This window comes from Aulonocara stuartgranti (assembly GCF_965226115.1).
Source record: "Aulonocara stuartgranti genome assembly, chromosome: 3".
In the NCBI taxonomy this organism is placed as follows: domain Eukaryota; kingdom Metazoa; phylum Chordata; class Actinopteri; order Cichliformes; family Cichlidae; genus Aulonocara; species Aulonocara stuartgranti.
In genome coordinates this window covers 21,470,656-21,483,169 of record NC_138941.1, presented here as the reverse complement: position 1 = coordinate 21,483,169, position 12,514 = coordinate 21,470,656, and the positions used below count along the sequence as shown (strand labels likewise).

Here is a 12,514-nt window from a genome sequence, read left to right as displayed (position 1 = left end):
TGATAACTTTTGTTGACGTGTTTACTGTAATCAGATATTTGTATATGTAATTTATCACAACATCAAAAAAAACATTTAACTCTTTTTTTAAACTTTATTATTTCTTTTTCAGATCAAAATACATTTTACTCTGGTTAATGACTACTGCCCCCGTGTGTTTAGAGCTCCTGCTCTTGTTTCTGCTTAAAGTTTTTTATTTATTTATTGACAATCTAAAAACAATCGATCGATCTAAAAAGTCACGTGGGCCTTTCCAGCAACATTTTTTGCGGCATTTTGTCTTTAAATGACAAAAACGATGTTTGACAATTAATTTAAAGGTCAGGGGTACGTCTACTACGCATGCGCGTGTTCAGATCTTGGTGTTTTAGTGTGAGCTAGAGAAGTGATAAAGTTTGAATGGCAGGAATGGGCTTTTAGGAGTGTGCCGTGTCCACGTCTGAAGCTCAGTACAGAGTGTGCAGTGCAGGAAAAGAAAAGTATGACAGCCAACGAGGATCAAGAGGTATGAAAGAACGCAAGAATGCTGTTAGCGTCTAACTGCTAGCTAGTTGACGGTAGCGTGACTGTTAGCATTGATCAGGGTGGTCTTCGCTTCCAGACAGCAGCCAAGTTAACAGACTGTTATTATTTCGGGTACAAAAGCTCAGCGACACTTTCCCAGCTCATCCCGGTTCAGATGTCGCTCACGACACCTTCCATTCAGAAGTCTACAAGGTTAATCTTGTACCTGCAGCGACAAACAGGGATTCAGCCCGTGTGTTAGCCGGCACACAGCAGTTTTCCACCGCTACTGTGTTGTTGCTTCTCCGGCTCCTTGTGATGGTGACTTGTTTCGGCTTAGATACAAAGATCGTAAAAGCAATGAATTTAGCACATACGAGTGTATAAGGCCTTGTGACAGACCTCTGTCCTTTGCTAAGCTAATGACTGTATTTCTCAGGGTTGTCTGGTAGCGTGCTGTCTGATGTGTTCTTGATGTACTTCAGTCCTGATGATATTCCTGTTACTTCACTTGTTTATGTGATCCCAGATGGAGCTCGAAGCTCTTCGCTCCATCTATGAGGGGGATGAATGTTTCAAGGAAATCAGTCCAGTTTCTTTCCAATTTAGGGTGAGTATGTCCACCGTACTGTCCAAGGCTGTGCAAAAAAGATTGTCTTCTGCAGTCCTCTAGCATCCAGTTTCAGAACTATGGTCATAGAATTAAAACAAGAAATTTGAGCCATCATGCTCGTAGCTACTTTAAAACGTTAACAAACTTAAAGGCTGAATTCAGTGTCAGTAACCTTCTCGTCTTTTTGAATATTACACAAAAGGTAGGAGAACTCGAGGACAGCAAAGCATTCATTCTGGACATCACATGGCCTGAGACGTACCCTGAAACTGCTCCACAGATCTCACTTGAAGCTTTTTTCAACAACAGGATGTAAGTTCCAAGTATACTGATCCCTTAGTTTGTGTTAAATTCAAGTCTTTGAAGAAATGGTAAATGGACTGTTTCTTATGTAGAACCTATAGTCCTCATTCATGCACTTTTTTTCCTATGGTTGAGTGCTTTCTAATATTTACACACACATACTCATCTAACTTGGAGTTAGTATCTTGACCAAGGATATTTGATTCAAATGATTCACTCCTGCATCAAGCCTCCAAAATTGGCCTTTTTCACTCTTTTGAAAGAGAAAACTATTTTCATGTAGTTCTTTCTAACCAGCTTGGTGTGAGCACTTTGTTCTTCAACGCACCCTGAATTCTGAGGGGGATTTTTGTCATTTCTCTGTGTTTTCAGTTTTATTTCTTTGTCCTCAGTTTGAATTTGTTAAACCAAGATTTTGGACTAACAGCTCTTTTAGAATTAGCTGTTGATGGAAAAACTACTTTTGTTTGCTGTCAAACTGCTATCTTTGGCATTTTTCAGAGATTCGGCTAAAGAAATTAGCTGAATCTATGAAACTATTTACAATAATGATATGTCATTTGAAACTGAACATACAGATCTAATGTTTTTTGCAACAGGCTGCTGGTAACAACGTGTCGGAAGATACTATTTAAAGTTGGTTTCTTTGCTATTTGTCATGTGTGGTCACAACACTAGTTTCATTGCTTGACTTTAACTGCTTGAATGGTTCATAGGTCAGGGTTAAAAGGCTTAAAAAAGCTCTTTCCTCTGGAAAAAGGTCCGGTATGAGGACCTGACCTAAAAGTAATTTAAAAAGAAGCCGATGGCCAAAGAGAAACTTTGAAAGACTCACAAAACACAGAACTTTTGCTTAAAAGAATATCAAAAATGGCTGTTTATAACAACAAACCAAGACTTTTGCACAGTACTGTATTTACAGTATTGAAGAGTGCAGGGTGAGACTGTGGCTGATGGACAGTACTTGAGGATTTTCTTTTCTTTCCATCATCTTGCTTTGAAAACAGCTCAGCAGAGACGAAGCAGCTGATCCTGGCAAAGTTGGAGGAGCAGGTGGAGGCTAACCTGGGTGCTGCAATGATGTACACTCTGTTTGAGTGGGCAAAGGAGAACCAGGAGACGCTCATGGAGAACCACAAGTCTATAGTAACGGCTGTGGTCAGTACATTATTATTTCCCAATATTACCATAATAAAGAACAGCGTTTCTTCCTCTGTGAAAAGTTTTGGTGTCATCCTCGACAGTACTCTTTCAATTCACACACTAATAATGTTACTCTGTCTGATTATTTTCAATTGCGCAACATTAATCGTCTCCGTCCTTTTCTCACCCCCACATGTCACTGCCATTCTTGTCCATAGCCTTGTTACTTCCTGGATTGATTATTGTAATTCACTTCTTTTTGGTCTTACTCAAAAATCCATCCACAAGCTCCAACGCGTCCAGAACTCTGCTGCCTGTATCATCACCAGGACCCCTTCTATCCACCACATCACTCCTGTCTTGCAGCAGCTTCACTGGCTCCCGGTCAAATATGGCATCAATTTCAAAATACTCTTGCACACATTTAAGGCTATTCATCATCTCTCCCCTCCATATCTCTCTGATCTGGTTAAGATCACCGCCCCATCTCGTTGTCTCAGATCTACTTCTTCCCTTTCACTCTCCGTCCCCTCCCCTCGTCTTGCCACCATGGGGAGCAGGGCTTTCAGCTGCTCTGCTCCACGACTCTGGAATTCCCGACCTCCTGATTTAAGAAACATCTCTTCCTTCTCTCTCTTTAAGTCCCAACTCAAAACTCACTTGTTCAAAATAGCTTATCCCACATAACCTCCCACTCTGCTCTTTTATTAGTTTATGTCTTATGCTTTTACGATTGTGTGAACTGCTTGCTTTTATCTTGCTTTTTATTCTAATGTGTACAGTGACCTTGAGTGTTAATAATAATAATAATATTATTATTATTATTATTATTATTATTATTATTATTAGCTGGTAAAAGGTGGAAAATATCCCAGCTCCTGTTATGGTTTTGTTAGCACTGCATGTAGTTTTTTGCTTAGATCTCCAAAAGTTGATTCTGTTCATCTGTTCGTAGCGTTTTGTGGGAGAAAAGTTTCATCACTCATCCAAGTGACTTCTTCAGTCTCAGCTGACTGTAGCTTTCAATCTTATAAACAGGACATTTGCATAATGACTGAAACCAGCCCACTGAAGGAAGAATGGGCTGGGAGGTCAGTTCCTTAATCTTAATTATGCAAATACTCATGACCACTGATCAAAGCCCACTGATCAATAACCATGAGTACCATTTACAGAGAGTTGGGGAATGGCTGCAATCACAGCATTGTAAGATGGTGACAGATGTACCCTTGGGCCCCCTCCTCGATTCAGAGATGGTCTTTCCCTTTTCACGTAAATGGCCTCCAGGGCCCTATTTCAGGAAGCCGGTTTAGAAAACTGAGTGAAAAACGATACTCAGGGTTGAGTAACCCCGAACTGTCCAACTCGGAATATTCGGTTTCACAAAGGCTGATAACAATTAGTTCAGTCAACGCAGAGTTGCTTTAACCCCAAGTTAAGCGCGCGCGCACGAGGATACATAAAGCCCTGATTAGTGGAGCACAGATTAAGCGAGTCACCATGGAGACGGAGGGAAAGAAGGCGCGGTCAATGTATTTTACAGCGCTTGAAGCCGAAATTCTGATGGCAGCATATGCCGATAACATGCAAATTTTGCGGGAAAAAAGTAACACGGCCTCAGCTGCAAAAGAAAGGGAGCATGCATGGCAAAACATAGCCGACAGAGTCAATGCGTGAGTGTTAATTTAAACATTGATCTAGGGATTTCCACCCATTTAACACGTTTTTTTTTTTTTCTTTTCTTTTTTTTGCCTGTCCCGTTTGGCTCTTTTGCCATCAGAATTGTTGTCTAAAGGCAAAGAAAGATGCCCAACGGATTTACTTTACCAAATTGACCATCCTAGCCTTGCCGTAATGGTTCATTTGATTCACCTTTTATTGTTTATTTTATTTTCACTTGCTGAATACGGGACAGACTTGACTGGGGGAAAGAAGGGTCACCAATATTATACAGAAAGCTCCCGTTTGCAAAAAACCGAAGTGCAATACAAATAATATGTACAGAACTGAGAGAATGTTCGCGGTGTGTCACATGAGCAATATTAGGCCTGAGGATGTTATTCAAATAAATTATAGATTGTGCTGAAAGACGGTAACGTTCACACAGGAAATCATCAGGAAATGATAAAATGTCCAAACGCGCTCTAATCACTCTCTCCCGGCGGAGAGCTCTGCGGAGAATTTGGGCTTCAACATCTACTGGCTCTTCAAGGAAGGGGCACGCCATGTCTGACACTTTGTCAGGTTTCCGACAAAGAGGCGGAGAAGGTCAGGGTTAGTTGAAGTAAACCTGCTAGGGGGCAGGTTAGCTTCACGGAGTGTGTCGTCATAGTAACTCACTCAGAATTAATCTAAACTCGCTTTGTGAAACTGAAAACCCAGAGTTTTCGTTAACTCAGGGTATACTTACTCAGAGTTTGCACTAAACCGGCTTCCTGAAATAGGGCCCAGGATGTTACATCCTCATGATTGAAAGAGTGTCCACTGGCCTGTAGGTGTAAATAGACTGCAGAGGTTGTTTGGTTTCCCCGATGTATAAATCCTGGCAATCCTCCTGCACTTAACAGCGTACACTATGTTACTCTGTTTGTGTCGGGGGACCCGATCCTTGGGGTGGACCAGTTTTTGGCGCAGTGTGTTTTGGGGTTTAAAAGCCACAGAGACCCGGTGTTTAGAAAAAATGCATCTCAACTGCTCCGATACTCCTGACACGTACGAATCACTACAGGTCACTTAGTCAGCGGTTGTCCTTCTCTCCTGGATCAGCTGGAGCTTTCTTTAGGTGCCTTTCCAGCTTTGACAAAAGTCCAGCTGGGATAACCACATTTACTCAGGGCCTTCTTGCTGTTCTTCTGCCTCCCTGGCTGCTGTGTCAGTGGGGATGGTGTTCGCTCTGTGTTGTAGCGTCCTGACGACACCCAGTTTATGCTTCAGTGGATGATGAGAGTCAAACCTTAGATACTGATCCGTATATGTAGGTTTATGGTACACGTCAGCTTTTAGATGTCCTCCATTACTGATGGAAATCTCACAGTCTAAGAAGGCTAACCTGCCACTTTTCATATCCTCCCTGCTGAATTTGATGTGTCGGTCCACTGAGTTAATGTGATATGTGAATTGTGGTACATCCTGAGATTTGATTTTCATCCAGGTGTCATCCACATATCTGAACCAATGGCTTGGTGGTGTTCCAGGGTAGGATGGCAAAGCCCTCTTTTCCACTTCTTCCATGTACAAATTGGCCACGATGGGTGAAACTGGGGAGCCCATGTTTCTGCCTGTAGAACTGACCCTTGTATGTGAAATAGGTGGAATGAAGACACAGTTCAAACACACTTGGTCGATGCTGCTCTCGATGCTGGTCCTGTTGCTGAGGTTGGGGTCATCCTGTAATCTCCTCCAACACTTCCATGACTGGGATGCAAGTGAACAGAAATGTAACATCGTACGAGATCATGGTTTCATCTGCCTCCATAATGACATCTCTCACCTTCTCAACAAAATGCAGGGTGTTCTGGATGTGGTGTTCAGAGCTGCCCACCAGCTTGAGGATCGAAGCCAGAAACTTGGAGATGTTATAGGTAACAGAGTTGATCATGCAGACAATCGGTCTTAAAGGTGCATCCTGTTTATGTATCTTTGGTAAACCATACAGACTTTGTGTAGACTCCCCTGGGTACAGCCTGTGGTATGAGGTCCACTCAATAGCCATCTCTTCTTCTAACTGCTTCAGACAGTCTATCACAGTCTATAAGGGGGCCTAAGGGTACATCTGTCACCATCTTACAATGCTGTGATTGCAGCCATTCCCCAACTCTCTGTGAATGGTACTCACGGTTATTGATCAGTGGGTTTTGGTCAGTGGTTGTTGATCAGTGGTCATGAGTATCTGCATAATTAAGATTAAGGAACTGACCTCCCAGCCCATTCTTCCTTCAGTGGGCTGGTTTCAGTCATTATGCAAATGTCCTGTTTATAAGATTGAAAGCTGCAGTCAGCTGAGACTGAAGAAGTCACTTGGATGAGTGATGAAACGTTTCTCCCACAAAACGCTACGAACAGATGAACATAATCAACTTTTGGAGATTTACTTACCTGGATGATTGCACGTGCATCAGGAAGATGCACGCTTTTGCTCAGAATTTAGTGTTTGACTGATTGGCTTGAGTCATCAAAGTTTGAGGGGAATAAACCCAAAATGATAATGTTGTTGTTGTTGTGCAGACGCTGACATCAAACAGTGAGGTGAGTGAACCTGCCACAGCAGCAAAGAAGAAGGAAAAGAAAGAGCAGCTGACTAAAGCCCAGAAAAGAAGGATGATAAACAAAACAGGTACATGAAACTGTGTCCAGTAGCTCGTATTGTTGGATACGTTATAAAAATTCTGCCATATTCTTCTAAAAGCTCTTTAAAATAGAGCTGGTTTTAATTTGGGGATAATGGTAAACTTTTGTGCTCTGACTCTGAATTGGTCAGAGTTGGTCCTAGCACAGACGCCTGTGGAACTCGGTAATTAACCTTCTGGAATTTCTTTGAGTGATCTGGAGAAACTGGAGAAAAGGTCTAAATAAATATCAATGGTATTTAATGTACATACATACTTTTCTCTGAGAAGTTTATGTATTATTTTTTCTTTAATGGTTAAAATTTTGTTTGAAAACATTTATGAGATCATTACTAATTGTGGTTAAAGGAATTCATTGCTGAGTGGATCTCTGACTCTTTGTCAGCCTGGCTACAGTGCTGAAGAGAAACGTAGGGTTGTTCTTATTTTCTTCAGTCAATCATGAACAGTAAGATGTCCTGGCTTTACAGCAGGTGTTTTTTATTTACTTTTTTTTTTTTTTATAGAGCAACTTTTTTTTTTTTTTCAGGTGAAGATTATCTAAATTATTGAGATTCCATCTGCATTGCCATATTCCTCTAGTAACTGATTGAAATTGAGGCTGATTATTATGACACAAACTATTCCTATTGATGACTCATTTTGTACTTTTTCCAAGGCTAAAAGAGTCAAGTCAATTATGGCTCTGAGATTAACACAATAAAGTAAAAGCACCACCAGCAAGGCTGTTGGAAACATTTTGATGGAAAATCGTTAGACTGCATATAAAGATGAACGTAGCTGTCATGATGTCCCTCGTTGGTTAGTGTTTCATAATGCATCTACAAGTGTAATAATTGTATTTATATACAGTTGTGATCAGATGTTTACACACACTTAACTTGGGTATTTATGCTGTGGTAATTTTGGGTGTGATTTGTTTAAACAGTTCTTTTTTCTGGGTGGAATGACTATACTGTATTAAGTAGTGGAAGTAACGGTTTAATCCCCTGCTGAATTTGTGAGTTTGCTCAGTTACAATTAAATGAAAAGCTGTTTATAAATGTTTATGATAGTTTGAATTTCAAGTAACAGCATATCACCCAAAAATCCAGATAAACACGCCTCATTAATATTATACATTGATTTGTGTGCCATTGAGTGAAATGAGTATTTGATCCCCAAGCAAAACATGATCCCCCGAGTGAGTACTTGGTGAGAAACACAGCGGTAAGGTGTTTCTTGTAGTTGGTCACCAGGTTTGCCACATCTGATGTTCTGTCTGTTCTATTTAAACTGCCATTTAAAAACTGGAGGCTGTTCATTTCATCAGTTATCAAACATACATACAGTGGGGCAAAAAAGTATTTAGTCAGCCACCGATTGTGCAAGTTCCCCCACTTAAAATGATGACAGAGGTCAGTAATTTGCACCAGAGGTACACTTCAACTGTGAGAGACAGAATGTGGAAAAAAAAATCCATGAATTCACATGGTAGGATTTGTAAAGAATTTATTCGTAAATTAGGGTGGAAAATAAGTATTTGGTCACCTCAAACAAGGAAAATCTCTGGCTCTCACAGACCTGTAACGTCTTCTGTAAGAAGCTTTTCTGTCCCCCACTCGTTACCTGTATGAATGGCACCTGTTTGAACTCATCATCTGTATAAAAGACACCTGTCCACAGCCTCAAACAGTCAGACTCCAAACTCCGCCATGGCCAAGACCAAAGAGCTTTCGAAGGACACCAGGAAAAGTATTGTAGACCTGCACCAGACTGGGAAGAGTGAATCTACAATAGGCAAGCAGCTTGGTGTGAAAAAATCAACTGTGGGAGCAATCATCAGAAAATGGAAGACATACAAGACCACTGATAACCTCCCTCGATCTGGGGCTCCACGCAAGATCTCATCCCGTGGGGTCAAAATGATCATGAGAACGGTGAGCAAAGATCCCAGAACCACACGGGGGGACCTGGTGAATGACCTGCAGAGAGCTGGGACCAAAGTAACAAAGGTCACCATCAGTAACACACTACAACGGCAGGGAATCAAATCCCGCAGTGCCAGACGTGTTCCGCTGCTGAAGCCAGTGCATGTCCAGGCCCGTCTGAAGTTTGCCAGAGAGCACATGGATGATACAGCAGAGGATTGGGAGAATGTCATGTGGTCAGATGAAACCAAAGTAGAACTTCTTGGTATAAACTCAACTCGTCGTGTTTGGAGGAAGAAGAATACTGAGTTGCATCCCAAGAACACCATACCTACTGTGAAGCATGGGGGTGGAAACTTCATGCTATGGGGCTGTTTTTCTGCCAAGGGGACAGGACGACTGATCCGTGTTAAGGACAGAATGAATGGGGCCATGTATCGTGAGATTTTGAGCCAAAACCTCCTTCCATCAGTGAGAACTTTGAAGATGAAACGAGGCTGGGTCTTCCAACATGACAATGATCCAAAACACACCGCCCGGGCAACAAAGGAGTGGCTCCGTAAGAAGCATTTGAAAGTCCTGGAGTGGCCTAGCCAGTCTCCAGACCTCAACCCCATAGAAAATCTGTGGCAGGAGTTGAAAGTCCGTGTTGCTCGGCGACAGCCCCAAAACATCACTGCTCTCGAGAAGATCTGCATGGAGGAATGGGCCAAAATACCAGCTACTGTGTGTGCAAACCTGGTAAAGACCTATAGTAAACGTTTGACCTCTGTTATTGCCAACAAAGGTTATGTTACAAAGTATTGAGTTGTATTTTTGTTATTGACCATACTTATTTTCCACCCTGATTTACGAATAAATTCTTTACAAATCCTACCATGTGGATTCATGGATTTTTTTTTTTTTCACATTCTGTCTCTCACAGTTGAAGTGTACCTCTGGTGCAAATTACTGACCTCTGTCATCATTTTAGGTGGGGGAACTTGCACAATCGGTGGCTGACTAAATACTTTTTTGCCCCACTGTATTCAGCAGGGTATCAAATAATTATTTCTTTCAATATATATCGTTAATGACTAAAAAATAAAAAGCACAAGTTTTAATTCATTTTGGATTTCCTCTAAAGTATGAATACAGGCTCAAATATATACTTGCACTCACTTAAACGTTTTAATAGGTGAATGCCTTCAACTTCTTGTCAACGATCATTAATGACTATGTTTGGCAGCACTCACTGGACTCACCAGTAGTCAGAACAATGGGAAAGTCCAAGGAACTCATTCAAAAGCTAAGAAGGAAAACTGTAGTTGTAGAAGGCCTATTGGAGCCATTTCTAAACAAGTGCAGATTTCAGGATCATCAGTTTAAACCATTGTTCATTAATACATGTTATACGCTTTTGCCAAAAAATGGAAGACAACCCAAACCGTCCCCTTTAGCTGAGAGGAAATGAGTTGGAACAACTCAGGAAGTACTAAGGCTCAAGCCTGCCTGGAAGCTGCTGAAACACCAGCATCACTGTGCACAGTCCATTCACCATGGACTGAGAGGGTGCTGACCACAAAAACGTGGTCCAACCTTCCTTTATCTCAAAAGTTCCTGAAAGAGTAGTTGTCATACAGCTAACAGATGCAGAGGAATGGCTTATTTGAAGAGTTTCAGTCAGGTTTCAGAGCTCATCACAGCACAGAAACAGCTTTAGTGAAGGTTACAAATGAACTTATGGCCTCTGACAGTAAAACCCTGAAAGCCTCACTGCAGCATTCAATACTGTTGACCATAATATTTTAGAAGTATTTAACTGCAGTGGTTTGTATCATATCTATCTAATAGACTCCAATTTGTACATGTAAATGGAGAGTCCTCTTCACACACTGAGGTCAATTATGATGTTCCACAGGGTTCAGTGCTAGGACCAATTCTGTTTACATTATACATGCTTCCCTTAGGCAGCATCATTAGAAGACATAGCATAAGTTTTCACTGCTGTGCAGATGACACCCAGCTCTATCTGTCCATGAAGCCAGATAACACACACCAATTAGTTAAACTGCAGGAATGACTTAAAGACCTGGATGGCCGCTAACTTTCTGCTTCTAAATTCAGATAAATTGAGGTTATTGTTCTCGGCCCTAACAATTTTAGAAGTATACTATCAAACCAGATGCTTACTCTGGATAGAATTACAATATTGGCTTCTCTTCACTGGCTTCCTGTTAAATCCAGAATCGAATTAAAAACATCCTTCTCATCACATACAAGCTCTTGAATAATGAGCCTACAGAGCACTTAACTCTCAGACTGCTAGGACTAGTGGTTCCTAGAGTATTTAAAAGTAGTATGGGAGGTAGCGCTTTTAGCTTCAGGACCCTGTTCTGTCCAACCAGCTTGCACGTTGGATTCGGGACACAGACACCCTCTCGACTTTTAAGACTAAGCATAAAACCTTCCATTTTTGACAAAATAATTACAATTGGATTAGATGGCCCTGAATTTTCCTCTAGTTATGCTGCAATAGGTCTAGGCTATTCATTAATATAACTGTCATTAGACAGCAGTAAGAGGTTTATAGGTTAGCTTCATAATATTCGAATTCCTGCTTTCAGATCACAAAGGTGAGCTGCCCAGAGGCTGGAACTGGGTTGATGTAATTAAGGTAGGTGTCTTTTAGTGTTTTACCACCAGATGGTGCACTTTGTTCCTTTAAGCACTGTTGTTACAACTTTTTTTTTTTAATCTTTGTCCTCTTTCCTTGGTCCCTGCTGCTTGACCACCCTCCAGCATGTAAGTGGCAATGGTTAAATGAACATTGTTTGCACATTGTCAACATACAGAGTGACTTACTGTTTCATTTTGCATCCCTGCTGCAGCTCAGTAAAACTGGAGGGAAAGATGAAGACTAGGTTGCACAGACAAGCTACGTGAGGCCGATGGTGTCTGTAATACTCCAGCTACATGCTCCACTCAACATGACTGCTTCCACAATGAGGACAGTGTGTAAAACTGGATCTGCTCACAATCCCAGTTAGACTCTTGACTGTAAGCTGAAAATGACCTGAAGGCTTTGCTGTGCTTGTGGTGGTTTACTACTTTTTTTTTTTTTTTTCCTTCCTCACTGCTAGTACAGCTACGGCCAAAGCTTTTAGCAGTCACGTCACTGCAAAATCAAATTTTTTTTATTTTTTTTTTTATTTGAAAACATTTTTGAAATTCATGAAATATCATAGAAACATGTTTAAAGACAGCAAAGTGTATGAAATTAACCTTTGGCCATAACTGTACATGAGACGGAGAGCACATTAGGCTTTTGTTGAAGAGTGAGTCTCCTGCTCTGTGGTCCGTCAGGGTGAAGTGTGCTGGAGTTTAACTGATCTGCTGCCCAGCACTGAGCTGTTGGGGTTCTCAGCTGAAGCGTTATGCTGCTGTTACTGTGAGGTACCATGTGATGTGTTAAAAGCAGAGCTGCGTGTTACATTTCTCAATATTTTCCTATTTTGATAAATGTTCCTCTGCCCTTTGAATTGTAAAGCCAGAAGTTTTTATATAGAAATAAAATCGATTTTATCTACTGCAGGTCTCAGAACATCATTATTCATTGGCTTGTCTTGTGATAACACTGTTTTGTGCTGCAGTCGGTGTCCATTTCTTGGAGCTGCAAATGGTCATCTTGAATCAAGAATTACTCATGGGTGCAA

The 12,514-nt window shown here is 41.2% G+C and overlaps 1 protein-coding gene across 1 annotated transcript; it reads left to right on the top strand.

Annotated features, from left to right (window-relative positions):
- The first annotated feature begins 323 nt into the window (after positions 1-323).
- Positions 324-12,387, top strand: rwdd (RWD domain containing 4). Its single transcript, XM_082525236.1, has 7 exons — positions 324-505; positions 1,034-1,114; positions 1,320-1,429; positions 2,428-2,578; positions 6,788-6,896; positions 11,426-11,603; positions 11,690-12,387. Exons 1-6 carry the CDS (start codon positions 482-484, stop codon positions 11,488-11,490), a joined length of 540 nt encoding a protein of 179 aa, XP_082381362.1. The 5' UTR covers positions 324-481; the 3' UTR covers positions 11,491-11,603; positions 11,690-12,387.
- The last annotated feature ends 127 nt before the right edge of the window (positions 12,388-12,514 follow it).